Source organism: Orbicella franksi, chromosome 7 (genome assembly GCF_964199315.1).
Source record: "Orbicella franksi chromosome 7, jaOrbFran1.1, whole genome shotgun sequence".
NCBI classification, from domain to species: Eukaryota; Metazoa; Cnidaria; class Anthozoa; order Scleractinia; family Merulinidae; genus Orbicella; species Orbicella franksi.
The window spans coordinates 3190722-3214191 of NC_138151.1; the positions used below are offsets into that span (position 1 = coordinate 3190722).

General features: G+C 39.3%; 4 protein-coding genes and 1 long non-coding RNA gene across 8 annotated transcripts in view; 3 read left to right on the forward strand and 2 right to left on the reverse strand.

Moving 5' to 3' along the window:
* Positions 1 to 2045: 2045 nt before the first annotated feature.
* Positions 2046 to 4904, reverse strand: LOC145493193 (RING-box protein 2-like). Its single transcript, XM_081472612.1, has 3 exons — positions 4635 to 4904; positions 4013 to 4060; positions 2046 to 3180 (listed from the first exon to the last, which is right to left on the reverse strand). Exons 1-3 carry the CDS (start codon positions 4804 to 4806, stop codon positions 3062 to 3064), a joined length of 339 nt encoding a protein of 112 aa, XP_081328738.1. The 5' UTR covers positions 4807 to 4904; the 3' UTR covers positions 2046 to 3061.
* A 147-nt stretch (positions 4905 to 5051) lies between these two features.
* On the forward strand, positions 5052 to 13940 carry LOC145493175 (phospholipid scramblase 2-like). The gene is made up of 8 exons (XM_081472592.1): positions 5052 to 5369; positions 5962 to 6090; positions 6240 to 6317; positions 8451 to 8643; positions 9287 to 9398; positions 9717 to 9819; positions 11173 to 11231; positions 12778 to 13940. Exons 1-8 carry the CDS (start codon positions 5141 to 5143, stop codon positions 12823 to 12825), a joined length of 951 nt encoding a protein of 316 aa, XP_081328718.1. The 5' UTR covers positions 5052 to 5140; the 3' UTR covers positions 12826 to 13940.
* LOC145493200 (uncharacterized) overlaps positions 8548 to 23470 on the reverse strand; it is an 82247-nt gene continuing 67324 nt past the window's right edge. The window contains exons 6-7 of one of the 3 annotated variants that reach the window (XR_014050104.1): positions 21783 to 21947; positions 8548 to 8631 (exon numbers count right to left, since the gene is read on the reverse strand). This is a non-coding gene — a long non-coding RNA (uncharacterized LOC145493200). Of the gene's footprint in view, positions 8632 to 16668; positions 17400 to 21283; positions 21948 to 23470 lie in introns of those variants that run through there. The other 2 variants (XR_014050103.1, XR_014050102.1) reach the window with 2 other exon arrangements.
* LOC145493172 (uncharacterized) lies at positions 15953 to 21243 on the forward strand. Of its 2 annotated transcripts, none has more exons than XM_081472587.1 (7): positions 15953 to 16653; positions 17726 to 17864; positions 17960 to 17995; positions 18478 to 18594; positions 18850 to 18875; positions 19341 to 19392; positions 19749 to 21243. In XM_081472587.1, the coding sequence occupies exons 1-7, from the start codon at positions 16396 to 16398 to the stop codon at positions 20126 to 20128; spliced, it is 1008 nt and encodes a 335-aa protein (XP_081328713.1). In that variant the 5' UTR covers positions 15953 to 16395; the 3' UTR covers positions 20129 to 21243. The 2 variants fall into 2 exon arrangements, with proteins under 2 accessions (XP_081328713.1, XP_081328714.1); XM_081472588.1 differs by having other exon boundaries at positions 17729 to 17864.
* LOC145493190 (uncharacterized) lies at positions 21954 to 23112 on the forward strand. Its single transcript, XM_081472609.1, has 2 exons — positions 21954 to 22913; positions 23027 to 23112. The coding sequence occupies exons 1-2, from the start codon at positions 22629 to 22631 to the stop codon at positions 23105 to 23107; spliced, it is 366 nt and encodes a 121-aa protein (XP_081328735.1). The 5' UTR covers positions 21954 to 22628; the 3' UTR covers positions 23108 to 23112.

Here is a 23470-nt window from a genome sequence, read left to right on the forward strand (position 1 = left end):
GTGTTTGCTTGGCATATTTGTTGTCGTTGTTGTTGTCACACCAGAAACAAAAACTGGTACACTGTGAAGTAAATGTTGTTTTTCTCGTTTACAATGTTTTAAGATAAGTCACTGGCATCGCTAGTTACATCTAACAATAGACCTTGCCAAAGTTTTGACAGTTGACAAACACGCAAATAGGAGAGGAGACTCTCTCTAAGAACTTTGCAGTTATAGTTATAGTCATGCTCAACTTCATGCTTAAGTTTTGAGTGTTGCAGATAATTTTTTTTGGTTTCTGAGCTTGGCTTTCACATCTGGACTTGTGGACATAACATGGTATTCATGTATGAACTTCAGGGCTGTCGTAATTTGGCTAAGACTGTTCAAAGCCTTGGGCTAAATATTTTCTTTGATTGATTAAAGTGTGAAAAGAGAACCTGCCAATTACCCCTTCATGCTCCTTTCTTGCTTTTTGTCATGAGAAAAACAGAAGCTGGAAATACTCTGCAATCTATTGAATGATCGTCAGAATAGACACTTTCCTGAAATATCTAAATTCATCAACTGGGGAGCAGGGATGGCGCAGTGGTGAGAGTGCTCGCCTCCCACTAATGTGGCCCGGGTTCAATTGTGGCCTGTTGCCACATGTGGCAACAGGCCGCAATTGAATCCATGTTAGTTCTCCGCATTTTAAGTCAAAAGCTACACTAGGTGACCGTTCTTTTACCTGTGCTGCACTGAAACTTTAGAATGCGCTACCATTTGACATAATTATAAGAAGCGCCAGCACTGTTAGTATTTTTAAAGCCAAGCTAAAGAGTCACCTTTTCCGTCATGCATTTTTATCATAGTTGTTTTTATTATTGTAAGTTTACTTTTAATTGTAATTTAAGCTTTTTAAAATCATTGTAAGTTTACTTTTAATTGTAATTTTAGCTTTTTAGCCTTTTTCTTCTGTTTTTAATCTTGTCATGTGCATTTGAACATTTTATGAAATTTGCGCATTATAAATATTATTATTATTATTATTATCATTATTATTATTATTATGTGGGTTGAGTTTGTTGTTGATTCTCACGTTGCTCCGAGGGTGTTTTTTCTTCAGGTTCTCTGGTTTCCCTCCCTCCATAAAAACCTCCAATTCGACGGGGACAGAGGACCCGCATGAAAATCAGCTGCTAAGGCCGATGTGGCTTCCTCTCTAAATGTTATAATTTATTTGTTTTTATTTTAATTTTACCTTGCTGTATTGTGAAGTGTATTAAGGGCCCATTAACTGATTTATGTGCACGCTTGCGCTCGTTGCTAAGGAGGTGAAATTTCACTTCCGGTTACTTACGTCAGCCTGAGCGAAGAAAATAAAAATAACTCAATAACTTCCAAATTCGCTCACATTTTAGATGTTTTTCTTTGTGTTTCACAAAATTCAAAGTAAGAAAAGTATAAGCAAAGAAAAAATAAGAGAAAGATGGAAAAACAAGAGAAATAGAAAGAGAAAAACTTACTCTGTGTGGCTTTGTTTGATCTTACCGAAGTGAGCTGGTAGTGTAAATTGCGCACGCGCTGATAGGGTAATTTCCAATATATATAGGGCGCACTTCCGGTTTCTTTAAATGCTAAAGGAAACACGGTTTTTCCTTAAATCCAGCCTTTTTTGACGGATTTCGATTAAAGCCAACGTTGGAAAGATAGCTATGCATTTCTTTTTCAAAATCATGCTTTTTTCAGAAAATTACGAACTTTTTAATATTTTGAAATTCTCTCAAAATCTGACCTTTTAGAAATGAAACAAAATCTATGCATAGCGTAATGAGGATTTAAATTAAAATATTAAATCAATGAAAAAAATTGCGATTAAGTAATTTGCCTGGGAGCCTTTGCATTTTTTCAGAATGAGTCACATGACCATGGGCGTGGCCTGATGACGTCATCACTAGTGTTGCTGATCATGAAAAAGTTAAAATACATGAAATAACTCTGAAGTAACTAAAAATGACGAGGTTATATGAGAATAAATATTCCCTAGCAACGGCTCGAAAAAATCAGTTAATGGGCCCTTAAGACTAAAACATTAATGATACCCTTTGTGCCTGGTCCACTCTTGATAGCATTTGAGCAAGCCTTTCAGAGGGTCTAGAAAACTCTGGCGGTTAAGCAGGTTAAGCCAATTTTGAGCGCTGGTTTACGTGTACACCCACATTCATCTGGCAGTTTACAGTTAAGAAATTATCGTGCAGTTGCGTAAATCATAAATTTTGCGATTTTTTTTTTTTGCGTGGTTTTGTTATAAACATTTCAAGCAATGTTTGTATTTGTGAAAGGCCTATCAGACGTCAATACTTTTTGTTCGCAGGTTACTGTATGGAATTAGAACAAAACAATATGATCTAGATCATAGTCTCCTGGTTTTGAACTCATTCTGTTCTTAAGATCTTGTGGTGTTTGTGAGGAGAAAACGATTATTAACCTAACACATCAAAAACCTTTATTGCCTATTTTCAAGAGATTGCTTATGATGATAATTGTCCTACTAGAAGGAAGGTTTCAGTTTTTTTGGAGAAAACGAGAGTGGTCTGCGGTTTTGAAGGAACAAAATATGGCCTTTTGCAGAATGTATGACCCCCTATAACACCCTTCCTATTAGTTGGCTTAGGAGTAACCAAGTACACAAACACTTCATCTCCAGTTCGTATAGTGTGATTGTCTGGCTGAGTGTAGCTCTGAAAAGAACTGTTGTTTGTCCCCAACAACAACAGTTCTTTTCAGAACTACACTCACCCAGACGATTACTATACAAACTACTGATACTCCTGGGTTCAAACCATTTACTATACTTCATCTCCAGGTTGTTGATATCTATTTATTGTCACCCAACTATGTGTGGATCATTATATCTTAACTCGATGTCTATTTTTACAAGTATCTTACTATTTAATATTCACTTCTTTCAAAACAGAAAAACTTAGCATTTGACTTGCTATGTAAAAATCAGAAATCTCAAAGCTTCCAATTTTGAATTCATATAAATAGAAAACCAGCAGTTGTTTGAGTACAGTTTGCTGACTGGATTCCCAGGATATCATCTTCCAATTCTTTGTACAACCCACTCTTGCTGGCATAATGGACATCTGTTATTTTGCACAACCCACAGTGACATACAGCAGTTATGAAATGAGTGATTACACTCTCCCCAAACAACTGAAATTTAGAACAAAAAAGTTTTCAAAATCATCATTCACTTGCTCCCATTCATTATACAATGATTCCAGCCACTTCATTGAGGAGAGCTACCCATGTCTCTGGACCTGCCTGATAAATGCATTGTAAGACGACCAGGTGTGGCTTACAAGAAGTACTATATTAGGGGTGGTAAATGGTCTATAAAAAAACCATGGATCTCACAAAATTTTCATTGAAGTTCACAGGTCTCACCCTCTCATTTTTTAGCAGTTATGTGCATCTTGCAGTCTTGATTTTTTCATAAAGGTTTCTCACAGTCTCGATTTTTTGCAAGGCTAAGAAAGTCTTGAACTACCTATTTGTTTATTCCGTTTTTTTTTTTTTTGTTTTGTTTTGTTTTTTTTTTGTTTTTACAAATGACATCTGAATGTCTTAGAACCTGAAAGGTCTCACACACTCTGAAGTCTCCGGTCTCCCAGATGAAGAAGTCAAAATGTCTCGGACTCGCCAAAAGAAACGCTAGTCTTGTCTTCTGACAAAGTCTTGCATTAACCATTCACCACCCCTTAATATTTTCTGTGAACACCAGTAACATGGTATATAGACTGACTGGTGTACTGTCACATATCAATGAAGTGCAAATGAGAGTTTCTCTTTGTAATAAGTATTTTTTTTATTTTTGTAATAATTTTTGGCAAGAAACTTGGAGCAATTATTCCAATTCTCTTCATATGGCATGCACTGGTGTTTCTGCCATGATTCCATGGGGGTTTTAGATTGAAGGAGGGGTGTTTGGTTGGCTGTAAGTGCTTAATTGACGATATACAGTATGTTAAAAACAGCTGTTTACCAACACATTCCTCTTGTTTGTTGTCGGACTGGCATCGAAGGCAAGCATCTATGAGAAAGGAAAGCATTGGCAGTACATGTAAGTACAGTATTTGGTGCTACCCATGACAAATAAAGTTGGATTAATTGTCATGATTGATTGATTGATTGATTGATTGACTGACTGACTTATTGAGTGCCTGATTGATTGATTGATTGATTGATTGAATTGATTGATTGATTGATTGATTTGCTGACTGACTGACTGACTGACTAACTGACTGACTGACCGATCAGTCAACCAATTGATTGATTGATTGATTGATTGGTTAATTGATTGATTGACTAACTGACTGGCTGGTTAACTGACTGACTGATTGATGGATGGAAATCATCTGTAGCCAATCGAACATGCTTATATCAGGGTGATTTTTTTTTTAATTAAAGCTAAAGCTCAAGCTTTTCACCACTCATTTCCACATATTTACTTACACTTTCAACCAGAAGCAAGTATTTCTTATCGTTTATACTGCCAGTATAATCTAAATCAGCAACATAAGTCTTCTAATGAAAACACCAATTGTAAACGAGGAACAATAAATCAGCTTATACAAGTTAGAACGATTTAGAAAGCAAAAACTGACCCATCACTTGCACACGGCAAATAGCACATGTATCACATTCTACGTCCCAAGACCACATGGCCACGGCATTCCACTTTTTCAGAGTAAACATCTTTTGTACTCCTTGTTCTTTAGAAGGTGTGCTTTCCTCCATGGTCACATCCTGTTCTTCAAGCGAAGTTTCGGCGGCCATTTTGACTATCCCATAAGCCACCTCACTCACTGCCTTGACAACGGAAAAAGTTTCTAGTACTTCGTTCTCAGGGGACCCCACACGAAGGAGTCTTGGTCACGAAATAGAAAAACTTTAATAAAATCACTTTCACTTTACATTTTTGCATTTTTCTTTTGTTTTCTCATATCTGCAACATAAATTTGTGATATCCTATTGTTGGCATCAACATTTTGAATCACTTCATACGAGAGATCATAACGGATCTTGTAAAGCGTGCAACGCTTGACTTCCTGGGACACGGGGTAAGTGGCACTTGTTTGCTCGGATTGAGGTCATTAATCTACATTTCAACATGGCACAGCCCCAAGGGTACGGCTATCCGCCTCCTGTAGAAAATAGTGGACCTCCAAATCAATACGGTGGTTATCCACCGCCTCAGCAAGGTTATCCACCACCTCAGCAAGGTTATCCGCCGCCTCAAGCTGGTTATCCACCGCCACAGGCTGGTTATCCACCGCCACAACAACCTGGATATGCTCCGACACAACCAGGCTATGCACCTCCTGTCAACCAACAACCTGGTAAATTTCGATATTTTTCGCGGGTTTCATTAGGCTTATTGTATTATTCACGCCTTATTATTAGGAAAATCCCGCCAAACTTCTACTGTTAATCTTGTTAACCTACTTTTGTATGCGATCACAGCACAGGAACTTCGGCATGGAACGTGCTGATAACACGGAAAATACCGCTTCTTTCGAATTCTTTTAAAATTGTTTTTAGAATATTTTGCGAAGAAAAACTGTTGTCGTCGTTTTTCTTTATCATTTAAAAATGATAAGCTTGTATAATTTTGCTTTCTGGCTAAGTGGTGAATCACCTTTTAGTGCTTCAAATTTAACATTGCGTCGCTTAAACTGTATGTTTGCTTTGTTACGTTGTTTTCAAATGCAGAGATTGGGAACATTTCCTCGATTAAAATTTTAGCCTAACTTTTTTTAGGTGAAAAGCTGTTAAAACTATGTGCACTAAACATCGCTCATCAGTCTGATAATGATCTTAATGATCGAAGACGTTTAGTGTGCGTCGTTTTAACAGCTTTTTACCCAAAAAATTATATAAGCTTAAATGTAGAGTCGTGCGTACGTATCGCGACTATTCTTCCGGTGTTAGGGTATGCTGCCCCAGGACAAAGCCAGTGGATGCAAGCTCCTCCAGCGCCAGCAAACTGTCCACCTGGTTTGGAATACCTCACCCAAATCGATCAGCTTTTGGTAAAACAGCAAGTCGAACTACTGGAAGGTGAGAATTAATTAGCTCTGAACATTTGTAGAGACATGGCATCAGTCTTACTATATATTATAAAGCTTATCGGAAAGATATTACTTCCCGCTAAATATATTGTATTATTATTATCAGATGCTGCATTTTATTCTTAATATTTTTCGCAGCTTTCACGGGCTTCGAGACGAACAATAAGTACAAGATTTTAAACAGCATGGGGCAGCAAGTGTTTTTTGCTGCGGAAGGTAAGTGTGTTCGATTTTATTAATAACAATGATGTATTTTTGCCACATTGTGTAGATCATGAGTTCAGCTGCCACACGTTTTGACACATTCAATGCATGTAGCTGTTTTTAACATGATAAACTTTAATTTAAAAATGTTTTCTTGAATTCCTTGGACTTTTTAACAAATTTGACAAATACATTACCTTTTTTTACTTGGTGAAAACTTGCGTAGTTCATTGAGGTAAGTGCAGACTGTGTGTGAGAATGAAGTTATTTTTTTCCCGCGCGTTTTCAGGTGGAACTGATTGAATCTATAAACAGGAACACTCAGTAACAGTGTTCCTGTTTAGGCCTTCTTTCGGCTCTATCAGATAATCCTTGGAACAATTTTTCCTCATTCTTTACAAGTAACTCACAGCAATCATGTCTGTCGTTGATAATAAATAATATTTCCTTGTTGCATCACTAAAATAATTAAGTCTAGTAGCTGATAAACATTCACATCAAAAGCGTGAATTACTGGAAATTTAATACAGATTGGAGAATACCAAACCTTATATTAAGAGGGTCGTAGAGGGGTATTCTCGTGACGCGTGATCAGCTGATTTTATTTCCTGTGAAACGTGAATTTAGGAAATAATTAGTTCGTGGTCCATCACCTGAAGGTTTTGCTTGACCCATGAGGAACTTGAATTATTCACTGATATTCGTGATTTCACCACCCTATCCTACGTTATTTTGAGACACGAATCCTCCGAATGGTTAGAGTCGTCTATCGAGAATGACTTAGACATGCGATTTGCAATATGGAGCCTTAACTTAGTCTTTGATGATTTTCCTTTCTTCAAAAACTCTCTCTAGTGTGAGAACAGGTTATTAAAAAGAGTATCTTACTTGCTTATTTTCGTGATTCGGGAAAACAAAATTTTTATATGTGTGATCCATGATCCTCAATTTTTTTTGTTCGTGAACCATGCCAGAGACCCCCCCCCCCCCCCCCTGTACAACCCTCTATTAACATTAAGTTTCCATAAGAACGGGAACATTTTAATTTGTTATCTTGTCTTTGATCTGATGGATGTTTGATGACATCAAAGCTAATAAAATAAGTGTGATTTATGATAAGAAGACATTTTATAAGATGCAGGCTTTATGGTAGGGTTAAGATTTTATGTTCAAGACCCAAAAAGATTTACTTACTAGGTTAAGGAGAGTTATGTAAACAGAGTGATCAAAATAATGTCTGTTACATCCTGACATGACAAGACCCAGGGTTTTTGAAGGACCCTTCTTCCTCCCTATAACATGAAGTCAGTGTCTGAACTCAGTGTCTGTAGTCTTCAGTCTGCATTTTAATCCTGGTCTGCAGTCTACAGTCTACAGTCTGTGTTTTACTCTAACCGCTCGGATATCACGTTAATCCAGTGCAAGTAGCCCTCTGGCAGTGTTTTATTAAAGTCTAGTAACAGTTTGCTTGTAAAATATTCTAAAATATTGTATTGTATTGCATTGCATTGCATTGCATTGTGTTGTGTTGTGTTGCGTTGCATTGCGTTGCGTTGCATTGTGTTGTGTTGTATTGTATTGAACTGTAGGTAGAGTGAGTATATGCCATTTTGTAAGTAGATTATAAAGTACAATCTAAGTAATTATGTGTTTTTGCAATAAAAATAAAAAAATGTTCACTTGTCCCACTCTGTTATTGTGTAGAGAATACAAACTGGATCATGTTTACTAAAGGTATCCGTGGTTGAGTGTTGCTCGATACCCTCAATCGATACCCTTGATCAACATCTCAATCGGTACTCAATCAACATCACGATGGATACTCGGTTGACACTTGATTGACACTTGATCAACAGTCGGTCAATACAATGTAGTCAGCCACATGTTGACTGACTCATAGGCGTTGATCAAAAATTAACTGACTGTCGATCGAGATGTTGATGGAGTGTCGATCGATTGAGTGTCAACCGAGGAGGTGTCGGTGAAGTGTTGATTGAGTATCATTCAAGTGTCCATCAAAGGTCAATCAGGGGAATTGAGTGAGGGTATCGATCAACACTCGATCCTGTATGCCTTTAGTGCACCTGATCCTACAAGCTTAACATGGCTATTTCATACACCACTTTTTTTTTTTTTTTTTTTTAGACACAGATTGTTGTACTCGGCAATGCTGTGGTCCAGGCAGACCTTTTGAAATGAAAATCTTAGACAATCTCCAGCGGGAAGTTATCCATCTGACACGCCCACTGCGTTGCTCATCTTGTTTCTTTCCATGCTGCCTTCAAGAGATTGAAGTACAGTCACCCCCTGGGACTGTTCTTGGTTACTGTGCTCAAGAGTAAGAAAAAAAACTTCTTATGTAAACTGTCCTGTACACATTATAACTAAGTTTGAAATGAAATGTGACCTCTTAACATTAAATTCCCTGGTACCTGTTAACACACCTATACCTTATTATATAAAATTGTACAGCAGAATATTTTCTATCCCTGATGATCAGCCATGGATCGGTGAAAACTTGGAACATAATTTGACTTTTAATAATTTTTTACAGTAGTTTAAGGTGTCACTCAAAAGAACACTAGATTATCCAGTATGGTACTGAAGGACAACATTTGAAATGCTTAGTGACACAAGCTAATAAAACCATTTTGTTAGGCACAAAGAGTCTATTTCCGTCCCCAAAATAAATATCTTGATCATTGATGTGTTGTTCCATACAATATTCCTACCCCTCCCGCGGAAGGTTTTTTGGTTACAACCCTCCCACACCTCCAGAAATTCCAGTTCGGCTTCATAATTTCTTTTAAAAATTTTGGTTTTTGAAACCCCCCTCCCCTTCAGAATTTTCAGTAACCTTCTTTGGGGTGGGTATGGATATTTTCTGAAAATGCACAATATTCCAATCATATTTAATAACAGTGTAACTGATTATTTTGTAAGTAAGCCATATAAATGAACTTTTTTTGTATCATTTTCAGGTGGTCGATTTGTATTCCAAAGTTTGAAATTCAAAATGCTCAGAGGGAAACAGTGTTACGCATTGAGGGACCTTTTTGTCAGTGTAACATCTGTGGAGATGTTGAATTCCAGGTGAGGCTCTAAAATGTTGTGGCAGTCTCTCTATAATTTACTTTATTTCTTTCTTAGCCAAAACTAGTAAATTTTTAATAAAAGTTTTCAGTATATTTACAAACACTACAGTAACTTGACCTTCCACTTCAAGATCATTGTTCTATTTACTCCTTAGTTTGGGGCCTTTTCAGGGGGGGGGGGGGGGAGGTGGTTGGGCATGTAAATCTAATATCAGTGTGACAGTTAGGCATATTGAATATAATAATCATGACATACTTGATTACTGGTAGTAATAAATTTGAATGTCAATCGAACTTTTTTTTTTGCACTTGTAAGGTACTCTCTGCAGATGGCCAAAACCAGGTTGGAAAGATTTCCAAACAGTGGAGTGGCCTTGCCAAGGAAGCGTTCACTGACGCCGATAACTTTGGCATCACATGTAAGTCCCCTCGATTACTTATTTCATGAAATTCATCATCTATTAGTAATAAACTATTTGCGATATATTAAAATTCAGCTTGGCAGTGGGGCTCAGAGGACACAAACAAAGGAAATATTGAATGACATGTTTATTCATTTCTTTTGTTTGTGTCCTCGAGACCTCACTTTCAAGCTGAATTTTAATATATTGAAAGTGACCTATTTCATCTCACAAAATTTAATTAAATCACTTCATTGGATGCTTACAGTGGAGTATCTTAAGGACTGTTCTGGAAAGCACTGTATAAGCAGTTTGTTTGGAGTAAAGAAACCTCGTTTACTCAGTGTTTGGGTCATAAACGTTGTTTGTAATATAATATAATTCTGCTGGCCCAATAAAGCATTATATATATTTTTATGTTTTTGAGGGGTAGTACAAGGGTGGCATTTTGTCCTATCATTTCTGAACAAAACATCAATTAGCCTTTACAGCTTACTGTGTGAGAATATCAAAAGTAACTGATTGAAAGTTATCTTCCAAAGTTGGGGTCACTCATTCTTAAGAAATTAAAAATGATTTTGATGGGAGATGAAAGGGAGTCCATTCCCTTTGCAAGATTTTATTTTAGAAACAGTTACATGTATTGGTTAGAGGATTACATGCAGGGTTTGGATCTTGGAACAGAGCCTCCCCGAATAAAACTTTGTTGAGTTACCCTCAAGGGTACAGGAGGACTACCCAAAAGATTTTACAATAAGATGATTAGAATCAATGGTGGTGACAGGTTTGAGAAAAAATGTTACCTGTGCATGATTTTACTTAAGTTCTCAAAACTAATTAATCTGAAATGTTTTTAATTAACGCTACTATTTTCAAATACATAGTTTTATGCAATGTTTTAAGGGTTAAGTGAAAAAATGAAAACCCAAAACATTCATGATGATACAATCTGGCAGGGGAAGGGAACTTGCATATAAAAGCACTTGGGTGCTCATCATACCTTTTAGGGGAAACAAAAGTGGTTTTGGTGCCTCGTTGGGTCCACAGCAGAAGCTTTTGCGGTATCTTTGAGGGTATTGAGCCAAACAAATATGACAGGACATAATGTGTTGTTTTAGAACTGGTATCTCTTAGGAGTCAAAAAATTCCAAGCCAAGCCCACAAAATGAGATCTTGGTACCTTGTGGGAGTGTCCCCCAGAGATTTTGATGGGCTCCATTACCAGCCACTTTTCTGGAACGTAGACTTGAAAGAGTTTCGAAAATCAAGCCTATCATTTTGAACATGATATTTAAAGCCTTAAGCCTTCCTGTGAATTTTGTCAAGTACATCTTTCATTAATTCCTAGTCTTTGTTTTTCTGTTATTTTAGTTCCTATGGACCTTGATGTAACAACAAAAGCTGTTGTTCTTGGTGCTTGTTTCCTTATTGTAAGTACACTTTTTCACGACATAATACTTTCATAAGTGTGCAAGACAAGCAGGAAGCATGAAGCAAGCAAGACATAGAGTCGGCCATGGGGCAGGGAGGGGGACGAGGACTCCTATGTGAAGAGTTTGGGGATGTTCAGCGAAAAATTTGAATGAAACCCTTAAGAGAGACCAATGTGGACATAGTTCAAACTTTATTTGATGCCTCTAAGATACTGCTTTGAAACGGACAGCATTTTTTTTTATTGTTTCTTTGAGAGCAACCCCAAAAGATACCTTGACATCTGAAAATCGTGGGTTTTCACACCTTAAGTGAGACCAAAATTTGCCATGACATCCCCAAGGGAAACAACGAGCGTGGGAGTCTCTCCTCCCCCCGGGAGAGTCTGGTGCCTGTGGTTAGACTATTCTCATCCCCAGAGCCCCTGTCCCTCTTAATGGGCAGACCTTGGCTTATAAAAGAGTGACTCTGGAAACATGATCTGCTTAGGTTCTAAAAATGTATTCGTGGGTATACAGCACATAAAGATCTTCACAGATTTTGAAAAAGGAAATAGTTACAAAACAAATTAAAATTCTGACCTCAAGTATGTTCATTTTTATGTTCTGTTATGGAAGATTTCACTGAAAATTCTTCATGCAAGCCAAGTTTTAAGTTCCTGGAGGTCTGAAGGTAAATTAGTTGAACGGTTTAGTTAGAGATCAACCAGGGGATATTTCCAGAAAGGAAATTATCATTGAATCAGTGAAAATCTTGCTCCAAGAATCAGGCCCATCAAATCGTGTATCTCCAGAGCCACCCCACGAGCGAGAGGGACAGGTGGCTCTGGGGACGAGAATCATTGGCTGGAGCGCAGCTTAGCCAGGTGTCCTGCCAGGAGGTCACAATGCAGTCTTGTTTTCTAACTTCCTTTACATAAGGCTACACAATTTATTGAACGCTGTCTATTCGACAACCCGCGGTGTGCAACGTATTTTAAACAGTTCTTGATTATTTTTAATAGTTATTAAGTCTTACCGTAATAATAGAGGAGTTCACGCTCTAAGGGGCATTATGGGTAATCAGGGCAAATTTACAAAGAAGCAAAGCCATAAAACAAATGTTTGTCTTTATATTTCCGTTCTGATTTCACATTTGGAGACGAAACATATACTGTAGACGGAAAAACCCCTTTTCTAGGTTTACCAGAGCGTTTTTGAGCCGATGGAGCAGTTGTTGTGGGCGTAGGAATTTTTTTTACCTTTAAAACCGAATGTGATCAAGTCTTGGCCGCTCAAGCCACAAAAATAACATCACCGTTACTCTGATAAGTAGGCTAATGCCTAGCTCAATCGACTCAAAAACGCTAGTAAATGTAGAAAAGGGGTTTTTCTGTCTACAGTGTATGTTTCGTCTCCAGATGTGAAATCAGAAAGAAAATATAAAGACAAGCATTTGTTTTACGGCTTTGCTTCTTTGTAAATTTGCCCCGATTACCCATAATGCCCCATGGAGCGTGAACTCCTGTATTGAGACTAAAGTTGCTGTCGTTTGATTTCACTTCAGGATTTCATGTTCTTTGAGCAAGCACAGGGCCACGACGATCATAATTAATTCAATCTCGAAATGTTATATATCACTCTTACAACGCAAGTACTATGTTGATCATCTCTCATCAAATGTTAAGTTTGTGACATTAGTATAAATAGAGACAAACAGAAGTTTAGATGCCCCTGAAGAGTAGGTTGAACCTTATAAGAAGATATGATGGCGACCGATCGCTAGAGAAGCTTGAAATGTAGGTTTTGTGTTTTAAATTGCTTTACTATTTTGCCATTAAATTGTAGTAAAGTATCGCAAAGTAAATTAAGTATATAGAAACTAGAGAGATGCGTAGGAACACAGGCAGAAGTTTTTTAACTCGTCCCCAGTCTTCTCTCGTTAAAAAAAATTATAAGACGCGAAGGTTAAGATGAAAACAAAGGAGTTCATGTTTTGTCCGTCGTATTGTCCACGGCGTCAGTTCTCCGTTAAACAAAAAACAACTGTGGACGAGTTAAAACCTTTCGTTTCGCCCATTACTCCAGAAGAAGAATACTATAGACACGGTATGTTGCGTTAGTCCCCCGGGGGGGGGGGGGTACTCCCAGAAAGTTGGGTGAGGGTGTACGGCCCATTTCCCAAAACCCATGCCCCAATTATGACCAAAATGTGCGATTTTTGCTACCCTATTTATGACCTCGCCAAAAATTTGACACCCTATTTATGACCGTTGCGGCTGACAGAGTTGCCCTAAACGTAAGTTATGAAGGGCTTTTGTTGACGGTCTTATTGATAATGATGAAAAAGTAGCTTCTTCCAAGAAACATACCTAATTAAAGACTAGAGTGCTAAAACCATACCCAATTTAAGACCAAAATGGCCAAAATTAATACCCTATTTATGACCAAAACGGCTGGAAAACCCTACTCTTTGGGGCCGCACATACCTATATAGCCCATATAAGGGAGTACGCCCCCCCCCCCGGGGGTTAGTCTGCATACGACAGATACGAGCCAGGTGGCCCATCAGTCCGGCGCTTATATCTCCGGTTCTGTAGCATGAAGCGACCAGGAGTATTTTTACTCTCTCCTGGATGGGATGCTAGTCCATCGCAGGGTTAAAGTTATACGTTTAGTACACGTAGAGTATATTCGTTTACAGACGTTTAGCCACGTACGTGAAGAAAGCGCGAAATCCAAAGATGCGAGTTGTATAACTGGTCAGTTCAAGTACGTACTGTAAGAGTTTTAGAGTTTTAATTGTCGTTACACATTACTGCCCTACAATGCGCTGTAAATTTTCGTTTTAATTTCGTAATTTTCGTAATTTCTACGAAAAGTAGTTTTGAAATGACTTTGTCTTCAGGTTACTAGCAGGGTGTAGTACAGGCGGCATTTGCAACCTCGTTCCCAGGGTCTCTCATCTTACCGCCCCCTGGAGCGGGGGAACCCTCCAGCGGGGGGGGGGGGGGGGTTAAGATGAGAGGCCCTGGGAACGAGGTTGCGGCATTTGCTGAGTAGTGGCAAGTTTTACTTTCCAATTTGTATTCAGTGGCGGATCCAGACCTTGAGCTAAGAGGGGGGGGGGGGTTGGTGTGTGGTTTTTTGCTTGCCCTGCCGGCTTTTCTTCCTTCTGCGATTTTTTTATACCCAACATAAGGGACGCGGGCCCCCCGGGCCTCTCCCCTAGATCCACCACTGGTATATAAAACTAAAAACGAGCAAAATGTATTCATAATATCTCCAAATTTCTTGATTACTTAATAGGGGTTGGCTGCTTAGTAGGGGTTCGTGTGCTTTGAATATTTTTCACCATCGGGTTAATATGTAATGACATCAAGACAATCACAACAAAGGTGTGTTTAAATGTTTTTATTAGTCGTCAAATTCTATTTGGGACTCACATTTTTCATCGTCTTTTGTTAAAGCCCAAAACAAAGCCGGCCGCTTAAGAAAGGTGGCCGGTTAATAGGGTGTCTTATTTGCAGCATTTTACTTTTAATAATTTCGGGACTTTGATATCTGGCCGCTTAATAACGGGTGGCCCCTTAATCAGGCTGAGGTGGCCGCCTAATAGAGAATCCACTGTACAGTCGACCCCCAAGCGGCCACCCCCCCCCCCCCCCTATAGGCGGCCAGTAATCAAAGTCCCGATAAGGCCTTTTCTATTGTTTTTACCTCTATTAAGTGGCCGCCAGCCCCCTTTAACCGTAACCCTAACCTTGAGGCTACTATCCATTTCCCCGAGGGTTGCCGTTTAATCGGGGTTGAACTGTATAATGTTTTTAACGCAAATTGACGTCGGTTGTATGTGTTTCCTTTTCATGATTATGTCATAACGTTCGCCTGGTATTTTAAAACGAAATACAATGCAGTGAAACCTGTATTAAGCGGACCCCATATTCAGTGGACACCCTCTATTACAAGCGGACATCAGCTTGAGTCCCTAAATTTTCTTCCCACATTTACTGTAAAATAAACCTGCATTCAGCGGTCACCTCTGTTTAGCGGACGCGGACACCGATATTAAGCCATTTTGGTGCACAAAACCTACAATGAGCGGACACTTCAAAGGCATCAGTTTTACCTCTAAAAGTTCACCTGAGACTCCTTTAACATTGTTCAGCGATGTCGTTTTAAAGCTAAGTAATTATTCCAGATTGATGCATTGACTGACTGGAAATTGTGCTATGAGCAGTCTTTGATCTCACCTCTGATCTCACACTATGTTACAAAAGGTTTAATAATTAACTGTTGTTGCACAACATGTTAGAACCTGTTTTGAGCGGGCAGACACTAATGAGGGTCTAAAGGGTGTCCGCTTAATACAGTTTTCACTGTATAGCAGTTTTGGCTTTGTCAGGTAACTAACTCTAGTTGCACTACAAATACAATCCAACAAACGTCGGTATAGGACTTGTTGGTATTAATGAGTAAAACAACACACATTGTCATTAAATGTTCTATTTATTCTGGGTTGTAACAAAACAAAAGACGCTATCACGGCTTCTTCAGCTGTCGTGTATCTAGCTATGAAGCTTTCAGTTTCAACTGCGTCACTACTACGTCACTCTAGGTCAAGATAAAAGATATCGTGATGGCGTCAACTCTATCGCTATCTTTCTGCTTCTTAACTATGCTACACTAGTTGTTCTGCAGGGAATTACTTCCCATATTTTACCCTTTATCTCATCCCCCCCCCCCCCCCTATATTTTACCCTTTCTCTAATAACGGCTTATACCGTTGAAATATAACTAGTCAGGCATGACTATGGTGACCATTTATAACTCGCCTACCATCATGCGATGATAGCTAGCTAAAGGCCGCTAATGTTCAATTCACAGTCGATTTTTTTTCCTCCCCACCTTCTAAATAAAGACCAAACATTCCCAATAGGCCATTTTCTCCAGGCCGGTACCTCTTCCCAAAACATTCTTGAGATCTATCAACTGGTGCCTTTCCCGCCAAAATGAGGCGCGCGGATCACGTGTCGTAATTGACCACTGAAGCATGAATTCTTAGCACCCAACATAATACAGGAAGTCGTCTGCTGAACTCCTCGCGCGCGAGGGACATATTTACATGTAACGCTATGCGAGTTCATGTCTACTCCACCGTAAACCAACAAGGACATCACTAGCAATGGCCGACAACGAGAAATCGAGTCCACTGCGGCTCCTTGTAGCGCTTGCTATCGTGCTCTTGGTCGTGTATTGCGTATCATTAAGCGTATTCTTGGTTTATTTGATGCGAGATTACAGTCTGTTAAAAGAGGACGTCAAAGATTTACGCGGACGAATTGTTACGTTGGAGGCAGATAGAGTTGCAGCTGGGGCGACACCGACAGTATCGCCCTCGGGTGAAAGGAAACGACGTGAAAACAAAGAATTAAACCATCAGGTAATGCAGTAAACATATGAGTACTTAGAGAATACTTCATACGCGATCACATGTTTTGTTTTAACGATAGCGTGTTTGATGACTGATGCAAATTTCATACCACAGAAATGTTATACTTCACTGCGTGTTGATAAATCTGCATACAGCTATTGTTTCCATTGTTGATCTTTGTACTTGTTGTCTTCTCCAAATAGAACTTTTACCAAGGTCCTTTAAGATCTGTTACACAAACGGCAGAATACTCTTCACTAACAGTCCTGGTTTATTCCTATAAATGGAGTGTCTTTGATCCATGATAATGTTGTAAACAGACTATGTCTTGATGCACGTTCTTTATTCCGTCCGCTTCCTTGTCGTGTCGATTTGCATAATTAGTATTGATCGTGTACCCCAAGGTCACCGACAACACACACCCCACCCCACCCTGCATTCAAGAATTTGCTCCTCTTCTTTGTTACCACCTCTAACAATTAATGACGCTTTTCTTCCAACGGGGTAATTTTATAATTCCCAAATATCTGACCGCTAAATCAACCCAAAGATCACCCGATAGTTCTCTGATCATCTTGTCCGTAAATCCACATCAAAACTTTGACCTTTCAACCAGATTTATTGTAGCGATTGTAGCCATGGTGATCGTTCCGACAACCAACCGAGTGTTTCATCCTGTCAATTTTCCAGGTTACTTGCATCCCGCAACCTATAAAGTGATCCTTGAAATTTTTCTTCGCAAAGGATACGATTCCCTGGAAAATTAAAATGAGGAAAAACTAGAAATGTTATCCGGCAGAATGGGGTGAGGGAGAGAGAGGGGGAGACAATACTTTCATGGCTTTTTGCTGCATTATGCTCAAGCCAGTGAGACAAGACAAGAGGATTAAACGCAGCTCAGCTTTACAAACTCCCGATAAAAATTTCAAATTTTCATATAGACAAACAAGACATTCACGAAAAATAAATAAAAATATTGCTGTAACTAAATTTTGATGCTTTTTCCAAGACACAAGGCTATTTTGAAAACGTCTACCCAATGCCTTGCCAATGAACAGTCTCCTCTTTTTCTCTTTCTCAGCAGATAAAGATTGATGATGTCAAGAACATATTCTCTGGAAGAATCAGACGAAATTCTCAGTCTGGTAGCGCCTGTACCACAGTGTGTCCAAGGGGACGGACCGGATCTCCCGGGCCGCGGGGACCGCCGGGGCCTGAAGGTAAGGGTGAAATTGGCCAGTTGTTTGATCCTAGACGGAATTAATATGGTATAGATTTCTCTCGTCACTTTTGTCCTTGTGTTTTACTTTTTTAGGTCCAAAGGGAAGAAGAGGTCGAAAAGGAAATCCAGGTTATTATTATAGTTCTAGACTTCATTACCACTAGTACCTTTCTATGGAGAAGCTCGTCAGGAAATCTTTCCCAGCACGAGGAGGAAAAATTGCGTAAAGATGTCCGTTACTTAGCGAATTAAGGTGGCTTCATAGCATACATACTCCACCTTTAAAAAAAAAGCAATGTCCTTTCTCACAGGCCTTTCTCACAAGAACCAATGGAGTTACTGATCAGATAAAAGTTGCTAACATTGTCGTCCATTAAAGTTCATAAGACAGTAATGAACGTAAAGAACCCGGTCCTTTTCATAGCCGTTACTTCGATCGTCACGCAACGTGTCCACCCAATTAGATAAGAATGTTGCGTGATGGTAGCAAAGAGCGCTCTTTTTACGTCGACTTGTTTGCTGAGATCCCTGAGTTTTTCTGTTTGCATAGCAAAATCAGTTCGATATTGTAGCAGCTTGTAGTGTAACGTATCGCCATGTTTTAATTCAAGGTACCACTGGTCAAAAAGGGGACGCGGGTCCGCCGGGTACCGCGGGGCCTCCCGGGCCAGATGGTCCCGCGGGAACTCCGGGTGCACCTGGCTTAATGGGAGAACCCGGATTAAAAGGTAAGACCAGCTGCATGGTTTGTTATGGAAACAGTAAAGACCCAGTAAAGAGTCTGGACTAGAAAATGATCAAGATAAAGGGACCAGAGACCAAAAAACAAATATAATACTCTCGTGCAATCCTGATCATGCTATCTGTGAATAGTTAGAATGGGAACTAATGAAATTCGCGTATTTCCAAAAGATTGCTATCCATGTCTACTAAAAGAAGATATCATAAAGGTTTACTAACGTTCGTTTTCTGGTTGTGTTTAGGAGAACGCGGACCGCCAGGCCCGATGGTTAGTCTATTTATTTATTTATCTTGTTATTGTATCGATGACTAAGCGATCAAGTTATATCACCCACTAACACGAATCCCTTAGTCTGTTCAAAGACCGTCTATTTTCTGTGGCACCCTTGCTTTTCAGCTTCTCGCGAAGGAAACGAAAAAACTGTTGTAGACAGAGAACGAGTCCTTACGAAAGTTAACACAAGTAAACATTTCATAGCTTGTCACCTGCCTTAACGTTAATGTATCGAAGCAAAAATCAATAAAAAGCTCAGTTTTACGAAATTCACGAATTTTTTGTCGGATCGTGTTCTCTGAACTTCTCGGGTTAAACTTCTTTCTCTTCCTTTCTTGCGTTACTCTCTCTCTCTCTCTTCGGCTTTGTCTCACTCTATCTTTTCTCTTGCTTTTCTCTCTAATATCACTTAAATTGTTTTTTTTTTTATACTTAATGTTCAGCAATTCTTTTTCTTAGGCAAGAGAAAGCGCTCATTTGGTGGGTAACGGGAAAAGAGTGGTTCATGCTGGTAAGGTGTTCCTTTGTCTATTCGTTCATTCATTTACCAATATTTTTTTAAGTTGTAATTTGTAGTGTTGTACAACAAATCATCAACATCCGTCCGAAAGTCCACTTATAATTTACGAGCGCTTTTCCGGTAATCACAAGTTACTCGACTCTGTACTGTAATGCTCTTCTAGAAACTATCGTCGAATATTTGACTGAAAATTTGACCATTTATGAAACACAGAAAGCAGAAACATGGAAGCAAAGTCTTCTGTGTTTGTAAGTCATGGACGAAACGCTGAAATCACCCTCGTTTCCTTGTTCATGGAGGTAAGGTCCAAAGTAAGCTAGTATTCACTTCTCAAGCTTCTTTCGCAGGCACTGTACATCGATGGAGCGAAAGCCATGTTAATGGAAGCATCCTTTTCAGAAGGCACGTGGGTGAACTTGTGATCGGTCGTTCTGGAATGTACTATGTTTACAGCCAGATGTATTATCACGACTGCAGTAGCTATTCCATGAACCACTACACTTTGCTGAACGGTAACAAGATTCTTGGCAGCATCTCCAGCGTGGCGGAATGTAATAAACACTACTACACGAATTACCAGGGAGGCCTGTTTCATCTGAATCGAGGCGACATTCTCAAGGTTGAAGTTTACCGGAGCAAGGTATACTACATGGAAGCTCCTTACAGCTATTTTGGAGTATTTATGTTGTATCCTGACCAACTTCCGGTTGGTGTACCGCTACCTTAATTAAAGGGAATTAAAACTTCTTCCTTCGCAGTTTAGCCTGCGTGCACATGTGAGTTTAGTTGTCTGCAGGCAGGCTAACAAAGGTAACCAAACCTCGACAAACTGTTAACTGATAAAGTTTTGTTTTGTTTCGTTTTGTTGTTGTTTTTTTATGTGCCTTTTTAGCTTCAAACACAGCCTGAATTCTTCAAACTCGTCTTTTGTAATCCATCTAGATCTTTGTTAATGTTAACCATCCTATTTTCTTTTTGTTTTATCGTTACCTCTATGGTGATTTTCTACGGTAACAGCAGACAGTTAGTTTCGCCGTTTCCTTGATTGGAAGATTTCTTCGTTGCGTGACTTGAATCGTGAAACATTTACCCCAAATGAAATATCGCCAGCGAAGGAGATCCCGGAGGGATTCCCATATGAAAACGTCGGGGATGATCGTCTGAAAATTAAACCCCCAAAGGAAACCAATCTGGACGTGGTTCAAGCTTTATTTGACTTCTAAAAGATACAACTTTAAATGGCAAAAGCGTTTGATCACTGTTGGTTCTCGTCAACTCAAGTTGACTAATTTTGTTCTTGATAATTTAACTGGTGATTTAGCCTGCGCATGCGTAGCAGTCGTTTCCTTCCCAGGCGCGCGGGGCGCGTGCGGAAATCTTGGTGGGCACGCAACGGCTTAGAGCTCGAAAGTAACTTTCGCGCCCTTAGCCTTTACGTGCCTCTCAAACTTTTCGCTCGAGTCGCGCAATTGGGGAGAAAATAACTGCTACATAGGCTAGTAATTTAAAATAGTTGCTTGACCTTATGGGAATGTAAGAAGTTCATTAAGCCAGTTTTAAAATTAGTGGGTATTCATAAGCACTTTTAGAAGTGTTAAACACGGATATTAAATCATTTGTACGTTTCAACGCGTTAATACTCTCCGTAGACTCTCCGTAGACTCTCCGTAGTCGTACATCATTGGAATCGTCACGCAACGAGGAGAACACGTGACGAGAGATTAGTTCGCGCTTTTACTTAACAATTGTTGGATTTCATTATATGATATTTTTAAAACGTGTGACAGTGAACATTTTTTGAGACATTTCATGGGTAGAAGTCAAGGTAACGCAAGCTTACGTGTTGACCACTTTCCAGCTTGTAATTTAACCAAAAGAGGCCTCGATTGACCGTATAGAAGTTTCCTCTAAGTTTATTTTCGGTATCCGAAAAGTCAAATAAATGATGCATTTAAACCAGTGCTTAAGTCAAAAACTAATCGTCGCCAATAGGTAGAATCCAAGTAAAATAATGTAATCAAATAATTACAGAATTTAACGATAGCTTTGTATATTGTGATTTATCCCATGTTGAACAGCCAATCAAAAGCTGGAAAGCCGTTGCATGCATACCAGTTTAATCGTATCTCGCGTGTTGCGTATCGCGATGCTTCTGGGTCAGTGATGGAGAAAACTAGTTTGTAATGTGCTCATGTGCAGTACCCTACGTATATCACTCGCCTTTACGTGGCATGTTGTACCGCAAGAAAAATTACAGTGCTAGTCTACGTAGTATGTAGTTATACAGGTCTGCGGATCCTAAAACGAGTCATACACGTAGCCTCAACATTGTATACGGAATTGTTGAAAAAGGACTATTTCAATAAAAGATATACCTTTACCTCTCACTGCCAGTCGTTATTTTGGGCACCTCGACTTTCGTACTCTTCTCTTTCATTCTAGTTTTTACACTTCATCCTCAGTTAGAACCTGTTTGAGTCACGTGTGCCTTTTCCTCGACTTTTTAAGCCCTTGTTCTTGAAACTTGTTCTTCTCTTTTCAGTTTTCTGCAATCAATGAGAACGTTAGAAAACTTTAATTTCCATTTGCATTGTTCTCTGCATTCGTATTTTAACTTGAATGGATGCAACGAGGAAATTCTGCCCCCCGTTTTTCTTTGTCGAGGGTATAAGGAGAAATTAAAAAGCGCTCTGAGTGGAAAGAAAAGGAGAGTTTCAATTGAGAAATAGATTGCAATTTGTTTTATTGACCTCCATTTCATCTTGAACCAAATCAAGAGGTTCTTCTGCACTTCTGAGCATGTACGGTATTCAAAAAGCAAAAGTCATCCAGGAGGGAACGAGGAAGTAACGAGACCCACACTACAACATATTCACATCAAGGCAGACCTTCATAATAAAACAAAAGCAAAAAAAGGCATGAAGACGTTAGAACTATACGGTTCGTCTCTGCCTCTGCAAAAATCACCAAGCATGCGAAGACAAATTTACAGATTGCTCTTGTTGCAGACATTGTTTAGGCGGTAGTCCATCGGCTCCCGTGCAGGTCACAACTCCAACACGTGAAAGCCCTCGGCTGGTGTGACCGTTTTTTCCGAGAAACTCACAAAATATACATGTTTACTGAAGCGTGAGACAATAATAAATCAAACAGTTCTAAGAATTGGCGCGCTAGGATCAAAACAACTTCTGCACTTCGCGACTTCGCGTCAAACACATCCGGCAGACATGGAGAAACGCGATCACTCGCGTGCTCGCAGCAACTTGATCTCGTTTGTGGTTCTCGTGGCCGCAATTTACGTCATACTCGTCACAGTTTTTATAGCGACTCTGTATCGTTTCACGGTGAAGCAGTCGGCTAGAATTCAAACTCTGGAAACGATCGCAGACGATCTTGCAGCGCGTGTTTACAAGCTGGAGACCAGGTTCACAGCTCAGGGGACGCAAGAGAGTGAAGAGGGTGGGACTAATCAAGAACGACAGGAAAGGACAGAAAAACGTCTAAAAAACAAGGTAACTAATGCCTGCAATGTAATAAGTGGCGTGTGTTGTCAAAATTTTGCATAATGTAGCTGAGTGCAACGTCGATTAACTGTTATTACATGCGTAGTTGTTGGTTTTTGTAGCAGATGCACCCGTATCCGCCCCAAACACGAAATAAGCGGCAGTTCCAAGGTTTCAAGCTGCAAACTGAAGGTGGGTTGTGATTATTGTTAAGCTGCACGTCGTTTTCCGTCAGCAAACACACTTCATTGTTATTGTGTCTGGTTTCAAGACATCCACGTTATGGGAATTGGCAGCAGCTTGTGGAATTGATAATGAACCGAACAAACAGAGAGCGCTGAATGATTACTTTTTAAAGTAATTAAAACTACTCAAACATTTTAGCAGAAAATTTTCTCAGAGTTCTTTAATAAGCAAAGCTACCATTAATTTCAGAATTGGGCGTTCAGGAGACATAATCTCACCTCTTATAATTACTCTCATTGTAATTCAATATTAATGGACACAGTTGGGAGCATAGAGGAACTGATAATCATAAAATAAAACACGTTTGCTAGCTTACACAG